This window comes from Apium graveolens, chromosome 5 (genome assembly GCF_009905375.1).
Source record: "Apium graveolens cultivar Ventura chromosome 5, ASM990537v1, whole genome shotgun sequence".
Taxonomy (NCBI): domain Eukaryota; kingdom Viridiplantae; phylum Streptophyta; class Magnoliopsida; order Apiales; family Apiaceae; genus Apium; species Apium graveolens.
In genome coordinates this window covers 278,160,401-278,183,512 of record NC_133651.1, presented here as the reverse complement: position 1 = coordinate 278,183,512, position 23,112 = coordinate 278,160,401, and the positions used below count along the sequence as shown (strand labels likewise).

The window sequence follows — 23,112 nt, the reverse complement described above, 5'->3', positions numbered from 1 at the left end:
CAACTTGGTTCATTTCTTCTTAACCAAGACTTTCTTGAGTACTATGAGAATGCTCATATATTGTTAATTATTATGCATATTATTTCGGTGGGCTTGTTGCTCACCCTTGCTTTCTTCTTTCATCACACAACAACAGATAGACAAAATGAACAGGATCAAGCTCCCAATTCGCGAGCGGATAGGAAATGTTCCGCAGTTTCCTGTAGGCGTTGATGCCGCCGTAGCTGAGGTAGGAACTACCAATAGGCTAGGTTTTCAACTATTGATGTACCAGACTTATGTATATTATGAATTGTAATAATGGTAAAGAATATGTAAATTTATTCAGAAACCCTTTTGAGGTGTAATGACTTATAATTGTGGAATAAAATGACTTGTGTTATTTTTTGGTATTCATCTCTGAGACTATAACTTGTGGTGTGTGTGTGTGTATTGTGGGGTCACAGTACTCAGTAGTTGGTTGACTGTTAAGATTAAGTATTGATAAGGGAAATGGAACTCGTGACAACCCGAATCCCCGACCCCGGATTTGGGGGTGTTACAACCAATGATCCTGCTTTGATACTGGGGAATATTTCGAGGATTCGCAATGTGGAGGAAGTCATGGTGAATCATGAAAGAGATATTATGCAGAGGGAAATCAATGGAGAAAAGTTGGAAGGATGAAGTGAAATCTTACAAAGCCTGAAAAGTAACCCCAAGGTAGAGGCTCCTCAAAAGCAGGACGCGCCCTTGGAAATTAAAAATGAGTGTGAGGTTGATGTTCCTCAGAAGAAGGACGCGTGCTCCATGTTCGCAATATCAAATAATGATGATCCTCTAACTGAGGACGCGTCCTCTACACCTGCAATGCATAAAACTATGCCTTGTCCTGAGGTGGATGCTCCTAGCTGTATGGACGCGCCCTCAAGTGCAAGAATGGAAGTGGAAGACCCCCGGGACTTTGATTTCGATATGGATCCTAGTATCCCTATGCCTGCTGAGAAAACAGGGCCAGCCGAGGACATAATATCTATTCCAATCGATAAAGATGATCCAAGCAAGATTTTGAAAGTGGGATCACAGTTAAGTTATGAGATGAGAGAAAGGCTCACCCGTTTTTTGATTAAAAATCTCGGTATCTTTGCATGGAGTCATTCAGACATGGTTGGGATCAACCCGGGAGTAATGTATCATCATTTGAACATCTTCCCTAACTGCACAGGCGTACGACAAAAGCATCGCCTGGTGAGCGAAGAAAGGGTGATAACATTAAATGAGGAGGTAGATCGATTGTTGGAAGTTGGGTTAAATAAGGAATCTTTCTACCCTGAGTGGCTGGCAAATCCAGTGCTTGTGAAAAAACCGAACGGGAAGTGGAGGACGTGTGTAGATTTCACAGATCTTAATAAAGCCAGTCCGAAGGATAGTTTTCCACTCCCACGAATTGATTAGTTAGTCGATGCGACAGCAGGGCATGCCTTGTTAAACTTCATGGATGCATACTCCGATTATAATCAAATTCTAATGTACGGCCCCTATCAGGAGCATACATCTTTCATCACTGATAGAGGGTTATATTGTTATATAGGGATGCCATTTTGATTGATCAACGCAGGCGCGACTTACCAACTGTTGGTGAACATGATGTTCAAAAATCAGATTGAAAGGACCATGGAGGTATATGTAGATGACATGTTGGTTAAATCGAAAGAGGCGAATGATCATATCAAGCACCTGATGGAGATGTTTTAAGGAGGTTTCGCATGAAGTTGAATCCGCATAAGTGCGTATTCGGTGTTGAGTCAAGCAAGTTTCTCGGGTTTATTGTCAATCATAGGGGAATTGAAGCCAACCCTGCGAAGATCAAGACACTGCTAGACATGAAGTCTCCCACAAGTGTAAAGCAGGTGCAAAGCTTAACCGGAAGAATCGTTGTGTTGAATTGATTTATTTCTAAATCATCCGACAGATGTAAGGAATTCATTAAGGCGATTAAAGTGGCAGGGAAAGACTTTGGACACCAGAATGTGAGGAAGCTTTTAGGAGGAACAAGGAGCAACTGGGGAACCCTTCCATGTTGTCAAAACTGTTGGATGGGGAGTCCTCTATGTGTGGAATGCACACAATTCCCTTGCATTGTAACCTTATCATGTGGTTAACCCATCTCATCAATTTTACCCAAGCAAGGCGCGCCCTGAGCTCCGGATGCGTCCTAGTTCCCTTGGCATGGCAACCTTAGCTTCAAACGATTCAACTCACACAATCCACTACAGGTTGGACGCGTCCTATATGCAAAGGGCGCGTCCTCCCTTAGTACATTTCAATCCACAACTTTATCCTTAATCCTTTTGCTCCAATTCTATTTCAATTGACCTGTTACTGACCCGACATGACCCAATACCAAATTTTGGATACAACATTTATCACCGGTGAAAAAACCACATAAAAAAGGTTGTTTGAGATGAATCACTAATTTCGAAGTGCAGCACTGCAGCTCATTTGAAGTTCGTTGATAGACGTGACATTATTGAAACAATTGCATCAATATTAAATACGGCCTGCTATACTGTGAAATTCCCTCAGCAAGACGCTACTCCAAGGCCTTATCAGATGCATGTACGCAACGCGTAAATGCTATAGATATATGTAGCTCCATCTCTCCTGTTTCGGAAGTAATTGGAAACTCAACCACCAATTGTTTGTAGTTGTCACAAACAAGACACACACACATGCACATGAGCCAGAAAATTTGGTAAGAGTTAGTCAAATTGCATTTGTGTTCTTATGGAGGCCGAATCAAATTTGTTAATATACAGGTCAAAAGAATTGAATATATAATTAGTGATTCGAAGCCACTTCAGATGGGTAATACAGCATTAGGTTTGCTTGCTCCGTAAGCCCAACGAGCTATAGTGGAAAAAACAGTTAAGTTATCTATATCAATTGTGTGTGAAACAAGTGATTAACCTAGCTAGTATTTTGATTTGGGGTGCCTGTGTGTATGTCTGCAATTGATAAAACAGTGCCAATGTCATTCAATAGCAAGCGTAGAGAAATTATTCGGTATTGTACAATCATCTTCAACGATAAATCAAGTACATGTTTTCTAATTAAACACTAACAAATAAGCAATATTTTATTTCTCTAAGCAAGCCAGCAGCGCAAGGTTTTCAAGCATTCATGGACATGGGATGGATTTGTAGTGGTTAAAGATCTTAGATCTATTCCAGACCACTTAGTTGTGTTGGAGGAGTTAGATACGTGGAACGTTTATCTCGTCCCATGACCATACAAGAGAGTTTTAGAGAGACTAGCTAGGAAGAAATTAAGATATCACGTACGCCAAATGCCCCTACATTATGCCTCAAATTCTTTTGAAGGATTACATATGTTATTATCAGCGAGGCTACGTTTTCTGGAATAAGAGCTAAGCAAATACTAAAACACATACGGGTAAACCGGGATACGCTTGAAAAAATGACAAAAATAGCCTATTTTTGAAAAAATTTAACAAAAATAGTCATTCTGAAAAAAGTGGCCAATTTTGGCTGATTGAATACTCCACTATCAGTTAGGTATCCCAATTTGTATAAGATACTCCACTGATAGTTGGATATTTCATATATGGGATACTCCACTACTAGTTGGGTATCTTATATAAAGTGGATACTCCACTGACAGTTGGGTATCCCATCGGCCAAAGTTGGCCAACTTTTTAGAAATTGGTTATTTTTGTCAATTTTATATAAAAATAGGCTAAATTTGTCCTTCACCCGATAGGCTTGGTCCCGATAATTTCATTTATTGAATATGACACTCACTACATTGTCTTTATACTAGATACTCTATATCATTATGATCGGAAAAAAGGGTGCATTTGAATTTCGATTAAGTGATTAATAATCGATAAACTAATAAACTCCTTAAAATAACATTTTCTCTTAGTTCCAATTTTATTATTTTAAGGATATTTAACTGTATTAATTTATAAAAACTATGTTGTACTACGATACTTAATTAATTTCACGTGTTCCCAAGTAAACTCAAAGCTAATATAAATTGCTACAAATTTTTGCTTTAACATCACCACCCGGTTTTATTGGATTTATTTTAACTCCAGAACAAAGGCGAGCATGCATTTCGTTCTCATTAAATCGGAATTACATAATAAGTTGCCCTATGGCCTATCTTACACGAAAATAGGTTAGAGTAAACATGACATTACAAGAAATTTACAATCAGACAACGGCTAAAAAAAATATCGTTATCCTAAAAAATACAACAAGGGTGAAATGATTTTGCAAAAAAAAATGATGTATGAGTTTAAGAACTGATAATAGTTATCTATCAATTTATAAACTATTGTATTTGTTGTGTCCTGTTGTCACGCATGAATGGTTTTCATAATTGTCTGTGTTGGTGTTGTGTTTGGTATTTATTTTATTTTATGGTATGGAATTGGTTTTGTTTTAACAGGGACCTAGATTTTGTGGTTTTTTATCCGGCTGATTTTAATTAAATATGAAATTGATATGCAAAATGCGTATACCTAATAAGATAATATTTTTTTAAACCAAAAGTAACCATTGTATCAGTTTCGGACAACGGTTACCTAAAATACATAATTATGTCAAAATATAAGCCATTGTATAAGCAACAATTCAATAACACCAGTTAGTTATTAACTGTTGTTTGAACTATAAAGACATGACTTAGAACACAATATCAAAAGAATTGGTTTAAAAGATTTTACACAACTGTTGCTTTAAACAAAGCATTGTTTGAATAATAAAGGAATTGGTTTTGAACTTTTCTTGTCATTGACTGCCCGTTATCTATTACTTAGTAAACTGTTGTGTTACAAAGGTTTCTTCATCAGTTCCCGAAAAGTAATCCGTTATCTTTTTTGCATTATAACACCTCCCTAAAACGGTTGTCTAAAAGATACTTATATTACTGCCTTTAAAAATATTTGTTGTTCTTATGTTATTATATAAACAATAGATGAATAAAATAGCTGTTGTTTGAAAAAAATATTTAAAATTGGAAAAAAATTTAGAACTTTCAATAGACGTAAATAATCCGTTACTATGAAAACTGTCAAGTTAAAAATGTTCCAACAATAGTTTTTATAAAATAATGGTTGTGTAATCCTGATTGTACCCCGTATTAAGCATTATTATTGAACCTCATTTATTATAAAGTGTATAAACAACCGTTGTTCAATGTTCGAGTGTTGGATAGACAACGGAAACTCTAACTCTTATACAACGGTGCAAAACTTGTGTGTTCACTTGCTTCTTGTGGTGTGAACCAGTGGTTCACATTGAGCAACCATAAATTGAAAAATGATCTGTCAAGCTGTGTAACTGCCACGTACTAAATGTGGCTAGCTAGGACCTAGGACCCCTATCTGGCTTGTATGAATGGAATGGATAAAGAATAAGAACCCAAGAAAAGAATAACAAGATGATGATTGTTAGAGGTACCCTTTTTTGTTCGCATCTCCCATCATATATAACTGCCCAGCTCTCTCTGAACTAAAACTTCATGTATAAGAAACTTATGTCGTCCACTTAATCAGCCTATTTTTCTTATTGCTTTATGCATGATCAATGTGTGTACATGCGAAATCCTGCAGAAATATTGGAGTTGCAAACAATATCTGACAAACAGCTGGTACATGAAGCTGGATTATATACACCATATAGATTAAACTATTAATAGGTTGTGATAAACGATAATGCTTGTTTAATAGTAAAAGTGTATATATATAATAATTAGATAAATTATACTTCCTCCGTCCCTGCCATTTGTTTTTATTTGGATTGGACATCAAAATTAAGAAAAATTAATAAAATAGTGGAGTAAATTTGAAAAAGCGAGTAAATTAGTAGTATTGATTAATATTTTATGTATAAAATGATTATAATGGAGATAAGTAATAAATATGATTACTTTTTATATCATAAAAATTTTACAGTTTTTAAAATTTTTTAAAAAATAAAGAATTGGAAGGGATATTAAAATAAAAATGTAAAGAGATGGAGAGCGTAACGGGTGAAAGACAAATTTAGTCTATTTTTACACAAAATTGACAAAAATAACCAATTTTTGAAAAGTTGACCAACTTTGACCGATGGGATACCCAACTGTCAGTGGAGTATCCACTTTATATAAGATACCCAACTGGCAGTGGAGTATCCCATATATGAAATACCCAACTACCAGTGAAGTATCTTATACAAATTGGGATACCCAACTAACAGTGAAGTATTCAATCGGTCAAAATTGGCCACTTTTTTCAGAATGGCTATTTTTGTTAAATTTTTTCAAAAATCGGTTATTTTTGTCATTTTTTCGAGCGTAACTGGCTAGAGATTAATACTAGCTCGTTAGAAATTGGGACTCTACCTGATAATATACTACTTTTATCTCTTTAGTTAGTACCGGTTGGTAATCGCTATTGGTAATCCCTGCGAAACGAGATTAAAAATATAATCTTATTATTTGCATAAAATTAAATTTTATAATAATCGGTGTGAAAAATAGATTAAAATAAATAAATAATTATTGTTAAATTATGTAGTTAAAAAAATCGAAGTTAAATGTAATTATAAAGTTTCATCGAATAATTATTTTTTTTACGAAGATGACTAATAAAATTATTTATAGTTCTATCTATGCACCTAATTATTTTTCTTATTATATTAATCTAACATGTTATCTTTTACTAATACGAATATTTAAAAACAAATTGATGGATTAACATTAACAAATATAAATCAATGTAAAAAAAAAGTATACATGTAGTAGAAATAAATTCGTGTCAGCTGAAATTTAATTATATAAAATTTTTAAAATAGTTATATAATTTTTTTAGTTAGTACTAAGATTTGGTAATTTTGTGTTCTAATAGAACATGAATTCGTTTATTAGTTTAGATAATTGATAACGTGTGCGAAGCAGATTAAAATATCGAATTAGTTTATAGTCTGAAACACGAATCGAAATTAATATATTAATATTAAATATTAAATTTGCAATCGCAAAGAATAATTATATAGTTAAAATAAATCGAATCTTATATGAAAATTTTCATAATATTTCTATTTTTACATTGTTTTACTTGTTATAAAAATCTAACATACTAGCTTTGTTTTGTGAAACGAATTGTTAAATTATCTTATTAACGAAATATTTGTTCTTTTAGATAATTTAATATTAATTAATATTATTTGATAATTATCTTATAATTAGCTTTTTCAATATAATTTATTTAAAATTACTTAATTATTGATAACAAAATATTTTTCAAATTAAAAGTAAATAGACGCTTGGATGAACGTTAACTAATAGAAAACAAAGTTTAGATAGAATAGAAGATAATTTGTGTTAAGTAAGTACCAAAATTTGGTACTTTTATACTTGTGTATTTTTGTGTTGCAACAAAATATGGTTTCGCTTATGAGTATAGATTTTAATTATCTTATGAACCAAATATTTTCCATAATAATTCGAGTTCTACATTATTTTACATGTTATAAAAATCTAACATATTAGTTTTGTTTTTGTGAAACAAATTGCATAATTATCTTATTAACGAAATATTTATTATTTTAGATAATTTAATATTAATTAATATTATTTGATAAGTATTTGGTAATTAGCTTTGTCAATATAGTTTATTTAAGATTACTTAATTATTGATAAAAAAATATTTTTCAAATTAAAAGTAAATAGACGCTTGGATGAACGTTAAGTAATAAAATAAAGTTTAAAGAGAATAGAAGTTAATTTGTGTTAAATGAGTACCAAACTTTGATACTTTTATACCTCTTTATTTTTGTGCTGCAATAAAACATGGTTTCGCTTATTAATAACGAGTATAGATTTTAATTATCTTATGAACCAAATATTTGTTGTTTTAGATAATTTAATATTAATTAATATTTTCTTATAGTTATTTTATAATTAGCCTTTTCAATATAATTTATTTAATATTAGTTAATTATTGATAAAAATAATTTTCAAATTAAGAGTAAATAGGCGCTTGGATAAATATTACTTCCTTGCTCAATTCTTTATATTGGGAACGAGGGCTTGACACGCATTTTAATGCTCTTATTAAATGTAGTTGCATAAATCTTTTTTAAATTTTTTTTTTCTAAATAAAATATAATGTTCAAACTTTTATAAAAAAAAGAAAATTTTAAAAATAAATTTCAGAAATAGACTTTATAATTGCCTTAAAATGCGTGTTAAGTAGTTGAAAAAAACCGTAAAGAATGAAGGGGATAGAGGTAGTAACCGATAAAAACAAAGTTTAGATAAAACAGAAGTCAATTTGCTTTAGATAACTACCAAAATTTGGTACATGGGTACTTCAGTATTTTTTTAACCAATAAACATGGTTTCATTTATTAATAAAGAGTATACATTTATCAGGAGCGGGGTCGACACACATTTTAACATTTTTTCAAAATATAGTTTCATTAATAATTTTTAATTTTTTTTCTTTTAAATAAAAATTTGATTTTTAAAGTATAATACTGAAAAAAATTCAAAAATGAATTACTGAAATATATTTTATATTCATCTTAGAATACGTGTCGAACATTGAAAAAAATGTATACAATTGAATGTGATGGAGGGAGTAGATATATAGTGGGCTGCAAATGAACCTAATCGTTCGTGACACTAGATCGACTCGTTTAAATGAAATTGGTTCGGTTGTTTTCCTTTGATGAGGTGATCTTGAACATGAAAATAAGTTCGGACTAGTAAAGAAGTTGAGCTGAGTTTTTATCTATTCAGCTTATTTAGCTCGGAATCGGCTCGATTAGCTAAGTTTATTAACAAGTTGAATTTGAACATCCTTTTTTATTCAATTATAAAACTCATCTCGACTTGTTTTAAAAAATATTAAACTCCGACTCAGACAAAACTCATCATTCATCATTGATATGTTCATTTGCGCTCTACCATGGCAGAGATTAAGGCTGAGCAATGATAGAGGGATAAAGGACAAAAGTTGATAACAAAAGAAACCGAGAAAAGTAAAAGAAAACAAATATCAAGGAGAATGACAGGGGCTTTTAGGCAGGTTTTCATGAAAACTTTAGACGTAAATCTTAATGTTCGTAACGTAAACGCTCATCACTTGAGCTTATCATCTCCCACGCTTTCTTGCTCAAGCATAAACGCCTCTTCTAGTAGTTTTTTTTTTGTACAAGTTTGTATATAGAACGTATGTAATTTACACATTTTCAGGGACAACTGGATGTTACTTAAAAGTCATAACGTATCCATAATGGTGCTTGCCTCTAAAGCGTGTGTTTGGATTTTAATCTACTAATAGAATTGATTGTTAATTTATACTTGCATATATTCATAACAACAAGATCAATAAAAATGATATTTTCAAAAAAAGGAGGCATCGCACCATAGATTTTTAAATTAAATTGAACATAACTGCTTAAAATGATAAACCAAAATCGAAGGAGGTTGTTAAATTTTATGTGATTAACAGTACCAAAAATGCGTTATAACAGCAGGGGATGCACGCGAGAGAGGCAGGAAGGGTAATAAAGTAATGGGGTTAGAATAGTTTGGTGAAAGGGTTAAACGAGGACATGTCATGCAGCAGGGATGATGTGTTGAATTCCTATACTGTCCTTATAATAATATCGAATTAAACAAGTACATGAGTTGAATTAGCTACACGGCATATAAATTGTGAGCCTACATACATAACATAACACACATCGTCCCTTATAAAACGGCCCTGCTACAACCTTCATTACTTCCCTTGATCAGTCGGCATGATGAGCTTCAATTAAGTAGAACTTTCTAGCTAGACCTGGGGGGTTGTCGATTCAGGCCCGAGCTTCTGCAATTTTGACACTTTGTATTCATATATATATATAGATACCTAGCTAGCTAGCGAGCGAGCTTCATAGAAATGGCTTTGTTTCACCTTCACAACCCTTGGGTCTTCACTGCTGGTATCTTAGGTATTTTTACTTCTGCTACCTATGTCTATACTACTGCTTTGGTGCCCCCATCGTGCATGGATCTCCACCCCAACTTCTGACAAAAAATAAAGAAGTTATCTTTTACAACTCCCCACATGTTTGTTTTGCTCAGTTTAGACTCACGCACACTCATACTCCATCCATCCATCCATCGTTTTGATGAGTTCGCAATTGATGTACTCTAAAAACAACTTATGAGAACTGTGTATGTTTTCGATGACACTTTGTTCATGCATATATATGAATTCTCTCAGCGCGCCCCTCACCCGTGCAACAGATAGTTCTGCTGTTTAATCTGCATGATCTACCAGTTTACACAACAAATGCCAGCAGCATGACTAACCAAACCAGAATGAACAATTAATTACACGCAGATATTATCGTTTACTAATAAACTCCGACTCTTTCTATTTGATGTTTCAGGTAACTTTGTGTCGATATTGGTGTATTTTGCTCCACTGTAAGTTCATTCGCTTCTCCTTGTCTTCTTTAATATATTTTACAAATTGAACGATATATACACACACGCACACAACTATTAAGAAGACCTATATGTAACTAATATTTAATTTCCATAACTGTAAAACAGGCCGACGTTTATTCAAATATATAAGAGAAAATCAACACTGGAGTTTCAGTCTCTTCCTTATACAGTAGCTTTATTCAGTGCTATGCTGTGGATTTACTACGCGTTTCTCAAAAAGAATGCCATCCTTCTCATCTCTGTAAACTCTGTCGGAATTGTCATAGAAACTGTTTATATTCTCATTTTCCTCTTCTATGCATCAAAGCAAGCTAGGGTAAGTTAATTCAACTTTTATATAGATTTCTTTTTTTTTTGAACTTTCTAGTAACGCAAAAAAATTAATACTGCGGGCATAAAGAGTATGATACTAATTGTATATTATGGCACTACAGAAAGAGACAATGAAAGTACTAGTGTTTCTGAACGTGGTGTTGTATGGTGTTATATTTGGGGGCACAACCTTGTGGTTTGAAGGACACCATCGTGTTCTTATTGTTGGATGGATCTGCGTTACTTTCTCCATTAGCGTTTTTGCTGCGCCTTTATATATTGTGGTAAATATTTCATTATTTGTCCTTTTATATATAGATGATATATTGGTGAAATTTCTTACCATTTTAGCTTCGATTAGTACTTGATCAATATCATTTCATTTTCAACTTGTGCACACGTGCAGTTTCAGGTTGTAAGGACGCGGAGTGTTGAGTTCATGCCACTTTCCTTGTCATTTTTCCTCACACTCAGTGCCACTGTTTGGTTTGCGTACGGCTTGCTGCTTAAGGATCCCTGTGTTGCTGTAAGCATATAGTATATTACAGATAATTGGGCTTATGTTTGTATTAAGCTGTACGCTAACGTTGAGTAAATCAATGTTGCAGCTTCCAAACGTACTGGGTTTTATCTTGGGAGTGCTCCAGATGTTGTTGTACGCTATATATAGAAACTCTGATACAAACAAGGGGGAAACCAAGCTGACTGATGACAAAAAACACGTGGCAGAAGTACACATAAATATCATAGACATTGTCAAAAATGTACCCGGAACTGTTGATCAAGTATATCCCCTGGATTCTCAAACAAGTAGTTGTAGTAGCAGTAACGTTGTTAGCAGCGACGAAGACGAGCACAAGGATATTGCAGACTACTCTAAACCAACTCAAGATATAGCTCCTGTTTCTGGCGAAAATGAGTAAATTTTACTGGAACTTTAATATGAGAAGGGGGAAAGATTGTTGAAAGAGAGTACGTTTTCTTCCATTGGGTGCTGCTACATACGATGGAATCACAAGTACTCTTGATGATCTAGGCTTTCCGCCCCACAATAACTAGTCACTGAACTGCAGCAGGGCTTTTCGTATATTATATAATTTTGGGGGCTTTTGTTTACTCATTTCTTTCTTCCATGGTAGTATTTGTTTATGCAAGTGCAACGTTTGTTTACATATTATTAGGCTTTTCTTCTCTCCTTCTCGAATGTTATGTTCGTATTTAAAGAATTGTGAATCTTTTATGGCCCCAAAGCTTCAAGTTTGTTGCGAAACTGAGTACAGAAATATATACACAATTATTAAAACGGCTCCCCTGCTGTGTTATTTAAGCTTGTAAGTTGTGATGCAGACAAAACAAGTTCTTTTTAATTAATACACGTGTTTCTTAGTCAATGAACGCCAAGGCGGCGAAACATTAACTTTTAAGATCACTCGTCTTTGGTACAAACGACGACAATAGTCCGATGAGGATACAGCCATGAATACTATTAACGCTAAAAGGATTCCATCCGACTTGGACAGTAATAAGTTTTAAGCTTTTCAAAGGCTAGCTAGGCAAGTGGTAAATTCCGCTCCTTTGAATGCAATTACAATCAGTACTGCAACTTACAGACTACAACTTACAACAATTTTTGTTTGTTTCTGCAGAATAGATACTATGCCGGAGCTAGACAGAAAGGCCATTTGGATGCCTCTTGAGAAAATGTTCTTAAATAAGTCAGTTCTGTGCTTCTGCTTGCAATAGTCTCAACTTCAATAATAAATCTGTTCAGAGCTGCTCTGCGCTGCTTCTCTGTGTGTGGTTGAAAACAAGATATAAAAACGGAAGAGAAAGAAGGGAGGGCTGGCCTCCATGTTCTGTATATAAAACAAAGTTAAGAAAGCTCTACTTGGGGGGGTTTCTCCATCTCCCCTGTTTTACAAGAATATATAAGAACAAAAATTATAACTCATTGTACAACCGAATACTACCCGTTATTAGCATCAAAACTGCCTTGTGCCCTTCTTTTGTCTCTCAAATTCTCTCCCCACATTTTTGCTTCTGCGACAGCTCGTTCTCTTTCCAAGTCCCGGTTTAGCATCCGGGCAGTTTCTTTTGGCGAGTCATCCTTCTCAGAACCTTCCAAGTCCCATTTGCGGCCTGATCCTCCCCCAATATCGTTCCTTATAAACCTTCCACTACCTCTGTTATTTTTCTCATCTCTATCTCCATTTATCCTATAGCCATTTCCAGGAGCTGAGCTAGGGTCATATGCCTGGTTCGCTAAATAAGATAATGCAGTTACCACATCCCCAATTAGAGGACGGGCAGCGGCCTGTTCCTGGATACACATGGATGCCACAGCTAGAGCCTGGTATAGCCCTCGCATGGGATACTGACCTTGTAGCCTTGGGTCGGCCAATTTCGCAAACTTTCTGCGGTCATTGAACAGAGGTCGTGCCTGAAATTACAGAACATCAATAACATAACATAATATACATTGTTATACCAACACAAAGAGCACTATAAAAGGTTATACTCAAAGCTAGGGCTATCAAACGGATAATTCGGATACGGATCTGCCTATATCCGTATCCGGATCCGGATCCGAATCCGATTTTAAATCAGATTTTTTATTTTCTAATTAAAATTTTTAAAAAAATGAAAAAAATTAGAAAAAATATAGTAAAAATTAAAAATTCATTTTAAAAAATTAAAATAGGAGATAAAGTGATTTAATCATATTTTAATTTTTTTTAAATTAATTTTTTATTTATCTTTTCAATATAATCGTTATCTTTAAATTGTTGAACTTAAATGATTTTTTTCTCCATGTCTATAAAATTTTACAAACATAATATATCCGTGTATATATATATGTATGTATTTATATACACATAAATATACTATAAATTTAATATAATATATTTTTAAATTATTTAAATATTTAAATATAAAATATATTTATCGGATACGGATATTATCGGATACGAATATGCCTATATCCGTATCCGTATCCGCAATCGTCGGATTCGAATACGGATAATATCCGCTTTGTTTCGGATACGGATAATATCCGCTCTATTTTGGATACGAATGCGGATTTTTTGGACGAATATCGGATTTTTCGAATTTTTTTGACAGCCCTACACAAAGCCTGGATTATGTGAATTACCCATGTGACAAGGTTCTGTTGTCCTTGTGGTTGAGTACTGTCAATGGCTTTACGTCCAGTTATAAGCTCCAAGAATACGACTCCAAAACTGTAGACATCAGATTTTACTGTCAATTGTCCAGTCATGGCATACTCAGGAGCACAGTAACCGTAAGTTCCCATAACCCTGGTGGAAACATGAGACTTATCTCCGGTAGGACCAAGTTTTGCAAGTCCAAAGTCAGAAAGCTTAGGGTGAAATTCTTCCTCCAATAATATGTTGGATGATTTGAAGTCCCTATATATAACTGGAGGACTTGCCTTATCATGGAGAAACTCTAACCCTCTGGCTGCACCTGCTGCAATTTTCATCCGTGTGTTCCAGTCTAGAGATTCTTTATCTGGTGGAAGATCTGCACATGAAATTTAGGAACTCTAGGTGAAATTTTCCTTATAATACATAGGAAAGCGGGTTTTTTCACATATTCCGAAATGGAATCCTAGTTCACACAGAGATGTTACAACACGGTAAAGTCTTTAAACAACAAGTTTGTGCAAAACAATATATGTCTATATCCCCCATGTTTATCTATTTTTGTGCTGCAGAACAGGAAAGGACAGTATTTCATCCAATGTATATGTGATGAGCAGTGAAGAGACTAAGATTCGAAAGTGTCTTTTAACTCTTTATTTTCTCTATTCTTTTATTTTGGGAAACTGCTACAGCGCATTAAATCTACCATGATAAATTGATTTGTAAAACAGAAAATTAGGTTCGCAAGATTCTTGCTCAGCGACAACTGAACGGAAAATTAATTGGCTATAGGTACTGCAAGAGGGAATATATATATGAAGAACTACCTTAAGATAAACAGTCAGGACTCACGTGTCTACTAATGAACAATAATTAGCTGCATAATGACTTTGAACATCACAAACGAACATAGCACTCTTTTTAAGAATGGCCCAGTTCAGCACAGATGAAACACATGTAGCACGTGTGTAATGATTGGTCTAGTGAATATTTTTTTTCAAGGCTGAAACACATTACAAGATTACATTTGTACAAATAACATTTAAAATTTACGATAATATAAAAACACATTACATAGTTAGACTTCTATTAACCATCTTCCACACTGCAAAAACACTAACACATATCTTGAATATATCTAAAACAGAGAAACTGACATCAATTAAGCTTATGTACCATTCTCTCATTAAATTGATTATCTAACACTTACTTTACACTCTCTTTAATCATTGCTTTCCCTAATCCTCTTTTCTTCTCCATTTTTATTCACTTTCAATATTACAATTTCTTTTATTATTCAAAAATCTTATAGTACATAATTAAAATTTGAAATGTTGGTTAAAAATCTAATCTAACCCATTTCAAGAAAAATGAAGTACATCAATAAAACATGTAGTTATCAATTATGTCGAATTAAAATGGTATATTACTAAGAATAACAAATAATTGTAACTAATAATTGTTAAATGTAGATATTTCACTAATATACATGCACATAATGAATTGTAATTATTATATCTTAAAATTAAATACAATATATCAACAATACATATTCAAAATAGTATTTATATTAAATTCAAATATTATTTTTAAATATAATAAAAATAACATAACTAGGCCTCGCCAGAGAAGTAATCTAGTATAATATATACTGCATATAGATGGACCGAGTACAATGCGAGGTTCCGCAACTTTCTATCTTTCCTCTCACCCTCTGTCTATATCTTCCCTGTTCCCTTCTGGTTCAATATTACAATTTCTTTTATTATTCAAAAATCTTATATTACATAATTAAAATTTGAAATGTTGGTTAAAAATCTAATCTAACCCATTTCAAGAAAAATGAAGTACATAAACATGTAGTTATCAATTATGTCGAATTAAAATGGTATATTACTAAGAATAACAAATAATTGTAACTAATAATTGTTAAATGTAGATATTTCACTAATATACATGCATACAATGAATTGTAATTATTATATCTTAAAATTAAATATAATATATCAACAATACATATTCAAAATAGTATTTATATTAAATTCAAATATTATTTTTAAATATAATAAAAATAATATAACTGGGCCTCGCCAGAGAAGTAATCTAGTATAATATATAACTGCATATAGATGGACCGAGTACAATGTGGAGGTTCCGCAACTTTCTATCTTTTCTCTCACCCTCTGTCTATATCTTCCCTGTTCCCTTCTGGTTCAATGAAGTCATCCATTCATCATACATGCACAAGAACTCCTAACTAGATATATAAAATGGTTTAATGGGGCCTTGAGAAGGAACAAATAGCATTAATTATAACAGCACACCAAATTTAAAAATGCCCCAATCCGCACTTCATCCATTCACCATTACATGCAGTGAAACTCCTAACTAGATATAAAATGGGTTAATGGGATCTTGAGAAGGAACAAATAATATTATTTTCAACAGAAAATTAAATTAAAACAAAGCCCCAATCTGCACTTGAAGCCATAGTTTTGAAAGTTCATGTCTAATTTGGGTCATATCTAAATCAGGCGATACCCTCAAATTTTTTTATCTCGATGGTCTATTTGATTCTTGTCCATAGTCTCAGGCGAAGAAGTCAAGGTCGTAAACTTCAAGAAGAACAAGAAGGCAGTTTAACTACATGAAAACACATATGCTATATGCGTAAGAGGTACGCTAAAACAGGCCAGCTGTTGTTAAATTGTCATTTTGGGCCAGTAGCTATCTATCCCTATTTCTGTGTTAATTCGGGCAATATCCCTGGACTATCTTCTCATAATTTATCAACTTTCATGTACTTGGGCTTCGTAATGCAGAACACAAAATCTGAATGTACTTACTACGAAAATGAATTTTGACAATGGTAAACAGCATGTTGTTGAGTATGCATGTTTAATAGTTGCCTGATTTGGTAGCTGCCCATGTTACTTGTAAAAGAGCGCAGCACCTTGACTGGCTCTCGCTTGCGGGGTTTTCAGGGGCAAAGCCCCTGGAAGGATATTTACCCGCTTAGGAAGTTTAGTCCAGTTTCTTATTCTATAGATATTCTCTTTTAAAAACCTTAAATTTATTATGAATAAGACTTCTGCGGTTTGTGGTGCGTGGCTACACTGATTCATGTCAAATTGTGTTTTGTTTAAATGTCATTTATTTTTTCTTGTTCCTCCTTGAATTTGTTTTCACTGTTATTGTCCGCAAAGGTCTAGCATATATGGTTCTGTCCACCATCTAATGAAGGAAAAATAGAATGAAAAAATTATAATACATTCAGGATTTACCATGAAGGTGGTCTTCCAGTGATCCGAGTGGCATAAACTCATACACAAGAAGCCGTTGATCCCCGTCAGCACAGTATCCAATCAGATTGACAAGGTTTGGGTGGTGCAGAAGACTTAGCATCAGCACTTCAACAAGGAATTCCCTGTTACCCTGAAGCCCATTTCTATCCAACTGCTTCACAGCTACAACCTGTTTAGAAGAACCGCATTTCTCTGAGTTATAATCAATTTTAAGATAAAAAAATTGAATTTCACGCACCACAATGATCAAAATAAAAACGATCAGCTGGATATATAATTCATGTGAATAAGTTCAGCTTTCTCAAAACTAAGGTATAGAGTTACAAATGAGTCATACGAAGTTCAGTATATTTTGAAGTATCAATAATAAAGTAATTACTGAAGTAAAATTACTGCAGTAAGTATCAATGTGGAGCCAGTTATTTCTATTCTAGCACTAAGTTTACAAAGTAATAATTACTCTAGCAGTAAGTTTTACTTCTTATAATGAGGCACAGCCTCATTGTTCGTAATCAAGCAAGCAGTTAGTAGTAGTAGGGCTATATGCAGCAGCTACACAACTTACACATATATTTGATATATTATATATCTATAGGGTCAGGTTCAAATTAAAACCTTATTCTGAATTAGAACTTAGCACCAACATAAGCCTTAGATATTGTTTAATCAATGATGCATATATATATTCGTGCTGCTACAGTGTACCATATTTTTTGTTCAGCTGCAGAACACAATATGTTGTTTACGAATTAAATATGATGTACTTCTGCAGTACAAAATATTTCTTTAATATATTACATAAAATTTTTAAAGAAAAATTATCTTTGTTCATAACAAAATTCATTTTGAACTCGTACAATCGTATGAGAAAATAAATCTGCAAAAAAAATGTCCAAATTAATTTTAAAAAATAAATATCATGTTCTGCGGAAGAATCTATAAACTGGTTCATAAGGTTCTAATTTTAAGTGGTTCTAAGAGGAACCTTAGAGGACCCTATATAGATATATGCTTTTGCTGCCTCTATTGTCTTCTTTAATAAATTCATCCTTTAATTGTATCATATTTTATGTATAAGTATGAACTGTTACATGTGTTAAAATCCTGGCAGTGACAATTAGAAGAGGCCGAATAAATATCTGGCAATGCATGTTATTATAATCCAAACTATTCTGCATACACACAGTATTAAGAACTGATAACAGTTACCATGTCCTTATTCAGTAACATACCAACACCGGATGTTTTAATATATCAGATGAAGCTCAGTGCACAAGAACAGATAGTTGCACTTGCGTAGTTGTGGTAATTTATCATTGGGTTGGAAATATTTTAGAGCCTTACAGATTGCTACTAATCAACGCAAAAGATATTGTATAATCCACATGAGAAAGGAGCAATGATACTAGAAAACATGAAGGCCTGACATATAAACCTAGAATCCCTACCCAGGAAGTAGTCTTAAATCAAAATGCAGAAAAGGAATCATAATACACTTACAAATATAGACTTGTGTGTAAGAATAGTGAATGTTGTACTCTAGTCTTCCTTTTTAGAAAGAATAATGTATATAAATATCATCTTCTGAAAAATAATTAAATGATAACTAAGCATCTCAAACTTCGAATGAATTCCTACTAGTTTGCTCAATTCAATTAAAAAGTAATTTAAAGATTAAAGCTTTTCAATATGTATTTTAAACCCTCAGTTACAAACCCCTTTAACTATACAGGGTACCTTTTTATTATTATAACGAAAATGAAATATAACGGTAAGAAAACATACACAACTAATGAACTAGACGATCCTTTTCACTGCTGACAAAATAAATAGTACAACAGAAAATACTAAAAGTAAGTGCAACAGGCAATACAAGAGTGCCATCAAGCATTCGAGGAAAATTGGAAGAAGACAAAACTAACTTTGTTAGATCATTTAGTTCAAGGACTGTAACACATAAGTAAATCTAATGCTAAAAGATGGTCCATAAATGGCATAAATTGATCAAACATGTAAGTGAGTAATCTTAAAAATAAGAGATTTAAGGTTCTATTTTACAAGTGAAAAAATTAAATAATTATAATAAACACAAAATTACCCATTAGAAAGGGGGAAGTTTACCTGACCCGTGCTTTGGAGCCTTCCTTTATAGACACGGCCGAATCCTCCTTCTCCTATAAAGGACTCAGGTCTGAAATTGTTTGTTGCAGCTGCAAGCTCACGGAAAGTAAACGTTTGTGCTGCAATTTGAGCATCAGCTAGTTCTTTAAGACCATTTTGTTCCCTCTTTGCACCAACATTACTTCTAGACTTGCGCCTATCGGCTCCTGAAAATTGCAACAAATCAAGTAGTAAAGATCCAATTGGAAATATAATTAAGATGGTGGCACAGTCAACCTGAATCCAAAATTGGCACATCATATATGTAGAATGAAAATACAACTTATCTCTAGAGCTGGAAATCAATAGAAATAGAATAAAGTCAATAAGAAACAAAAAAATGCTAAAATGATATGGATATCCCGTAAATCTCTGGCAGCTAAGAGTAGTTGAATATAAAATCTTAAAAGTCAATAGTCTAAACATGGGGTTTAGATCATAGTCTAAAGGGGAGGGGGTGATAAAAAAGAATGAAGATAGCAGATGAGATGAATCAAAGGGCAGAATGAGAAAAGAAGAGAACTGACCAGAAGACAATCTAGAAATATTGGAGGGTTGTGTTGGGTTATGACCATTTGGGAGCTGTTTTTGTAGATTCAAAGTTTCCTCTTCCTTGGAATCAAAACATGGAAAACAACCCATCTTCCAACTAAATACTTCGGTAAGCTCTTCTTACACAAACCCACCCCAGGTCCCAGATTAATTATAACTCAAGGAAACATAGGATTCTTTCTTTCTTTCTTTCTTTATTAATCCTTGTATAAACAAACTAACTAACTAACTAACTCATCAATCAACAAATAGTAGTGGATGAAGATCAAAGGGGATTGAGTGAGAGCAATAACACGATTTATTTATTAGGAGATGTAATGTAAAGTCAGTCGAGAGAGCTGCGGCCGGCTTTGCTTTGCCTTTGCTTTGCTTTCTATGTATGTATTCTTCATCTTTACTTTTCACACATGCTATGAATATTCTCCTTTCCAAATTTAGGGTGTCTTTTTTCCCCAAAAACAATTAAAAACACTTCGGTAAAAACTCGGTTTGAAAAAATAAGTCCTTCATATTTAAAAAAAAAAAAAAAAAAAACTGATTTTCAGTTGTTGAAGTAGACATGATGTCATCAAACCTTATCAAAAATATCATTATTTTTAATTTTTTGAATAAATTATATACGTATCAAAAAAATTACCAAACAATCATCTGATTTTTACAATACTATTTTTTTCGACAGTACCTTTTGTAACAGCACAACAATTTTTAACAATAATCCCAAACAGTTTGAGCCTTACTTGCTTAATATAAATATACTCGTATCCAAATTATTCGAATCCAAAAAATATACATTAATTTCTATAAGTTTGATTTTAAGTACGGAGATTAAGAAAAAAAAGAAATGTTATAGGAAAAATTAAGAAAAGTGGATAAATATTGAGAGTAATCAATATTTAATGTATAAAGTTAGTACACTAAAAGAAAATAATGGATGTAATTGGATGTAATTAATTTTTATATTATAAAATTTTTACTATTTTTTTTATGAATAGGAAGGAGAAAGTACTGGTTTTGCTAAATTTAAACATAAAAAAGAAATAATTTAGCTTCCAAGTAATGACGTTCCAATATAAATTGCTGCCAAGATTATTGTGCGTCTTTCTTCCGCACATGTGCAATTATTAATTTTATTGAGATTATAACTTTTTAAAATAATTATTATAAATTTAATAAAAAGTAATTACTCGGAATAAGAGCGGACTTTATTCAACTGAATAAATTTTTAAGATATCTATTAGTCAATTATATATATGAATAGTTACGATACCCGATTGATATTATTAGTACTAGATTAGTTCCCGGGCAGATATCCTTTTATATTTTAATTATTTTCTGTAAAATAGCTTAATTTCAATATATATTAATACAATATTTAAAATATAATAATAAGAATAAAATAAAATTATAAATATAAATATAAAAATTTAAAAAATATTATTACCCAAACTGCAAATAGTGATTATTAACTTTTTATTAAATATAAAATATAATAATGAATATTTGTGTAAATAAAATTAATTTTGAATAAGATAAAATTAGTGAAGTAATGGGAATTATTGAAAATTTAATTCAAGAATATAAAAATGAGGAAAAAAGGGAATGAGAAATTAGTAAAAGAGAGAATTAGTGGAGGTATAAATGAAGAGAGATAGAGAGAGATTTGAAAAAAAGTAAATTAAATGAGGAGAAGATTGTAAATGGATAATGACATCATCAAATTAATGAGAGCTTGACACATGGAATTTGATGATGTAATTTCTTGAAGGAGAGCTTGACACATAAGATATAATGATGTCAACTGTACTGTAACGCCCCAAATCCGGGGTCAGGGGATTTGGTCGTCACTATGAAACTCAATCCAAAATAATATGTTTAATCAATAAACAAATGTCAGCAGAAGATATTTAACATGTATAACCCCAAACTAATTCAAGATCTTTTCAGTTTACAGTTCTAGAAACAAGAATTCCAACTTCCACAAATATTTTTTTTTTCCTTTTTCTTTCTTTAAAAACTCTTTTCAACAGATTCCCAAATTCAAAACTTAACTCGCTAGTATAACTTTGAAAAGAAGTATACTAGTTCCAAATATACAATACACAACTGTAATATAATATAATATAATATAAAAAACTTTACACAATAGATCTTACACTAATCCGCAAACCCTGGATCAATCACCTTCCAAAAGCTTCTTATTTGCTTCCTCGAACTACGGAGCTAAACAGCGCAAGCTAATCCTCACTGGAAGGTTAAATTTAAAAACAAACAAGTATGAGCGAAAAAAATGCTCATCAAGTTCATTATAGCATATATAAGGTCTTTTGATATAAAAACCGATATCTACAATAACGCAAAACATTTTAAAATCATAATTGCTGAATTAGAAAATTTTAGTTATGGAATCCCCGAATTGGTTCCTTAAATGTATTAAAAATCCTTTTGATATTTTTGAGCGAAATGCTTCAGCAATAATTTGAATCTTGACGAGAATAAAACTCGTAAAACAGTGTTTACGGAAATATCGTAAACAACAATAACATGAAACAGTGATTATGGACTGAATCATAAACGTATTCAAAACCCCACTCTTGATATTAATACTCATTTTGATGTCATATCAAATTAGATATCAATACGTACTTTGATGCTTAAACATCCCATACTGAAGTCAACATCAATCATTTATATTAATACCACCTTTGATATTTAACAACAACCTAAATATCAACATCATTTAAAAACTAAATCAAAACTATACATCACCTTTTATTCAAAACAGAAACACTGGATAATCACTTATTATATGATTATCAAAAACAATTTAAAAATAGCAATTTAGATTGGAATTTTCGAACGACGGTGTGTTGCCGCCGGTAATCAGCCGCGGAGCAACACCGGTATGCCGAAGTATATCCAACTAAACAAAGGGTACCAAAGGCACATATTGGCCTAGCAAGGTATTATATCATGTATAATACATAGCTCACACTGGACCGCCGACACGACCTCTTACGCAACCATCCAATCTTAAAACATTTTATTGAAAGGGGTCTTTGTTAGATATATTTGATAATGTCATGTCTAATATGATTTGTGTTTAGTTTTCAGAT

At 32.6% G+C, this 23,112-nt stretch overlaps 2 protein-coding genes across 2 annotated transcripts; one reads left to right on the top strand and one right to left on the bottom strand.

The window, feature by feature from the left end:
- The first annotated feature begins 9,625 nt into the window (after positions 1 to 9,625).
- On the top strand, positions 9,626 to 12,050 carry LOC141659072 (bidirectional sugar transporter N3-like). The gene is made up of 6 exons (XM_074465803.1): positions 9,626 to 9,998; positions 10,443 to 10,479; positions 10,609 to 10,819; positions 10,938 to 11,099; positions 11,222 to 11,341; positions 11,424 to 12,050. The coding sequence occupies exons 1-6, from the start codon at positions 9,947 to 9,949 to the stop codon at positions 11,736 to 11,738; spliced, it is 897 nt and encodes a 298-aa protein (XP_074321904.1). The 5' UTR covers positions 9,626 to 9,946; the 3' UTR covers positions 11,739 to 12,050.
- Positions 12,051 to 12,342: 292 nt separating this feature from the next.
- On the bottom strand, positions 12,343 to 20,398 carry LOC141659071 (serine/threonine-protein kinase PBS1-like). Its single transcript, XM_074465802.1, has 5 exons — positions 19,975 to 20,398; positions 19,409 to 19,614; positions 17,267 to 17,456; positions 13,970 to 14,361; positions 12,343 to 13,255 (listed from the first exon to the last, which is right to left on the bottom strand). Exons 1-5 carry the CDS (start codon positions 20,087 to 20,089, stop codon positions 12,782 to 12,784), a joined length of 1,377 nt encoding a protein of 458 aa, XP_074321903.1. The 5' UTR covers positions 20,090 to 20,398; the 3' UTR covers positions 12,343 to 12,781.
- Positions 20,399 to 23,112: the final 2,714 nt, after the last annotated feature.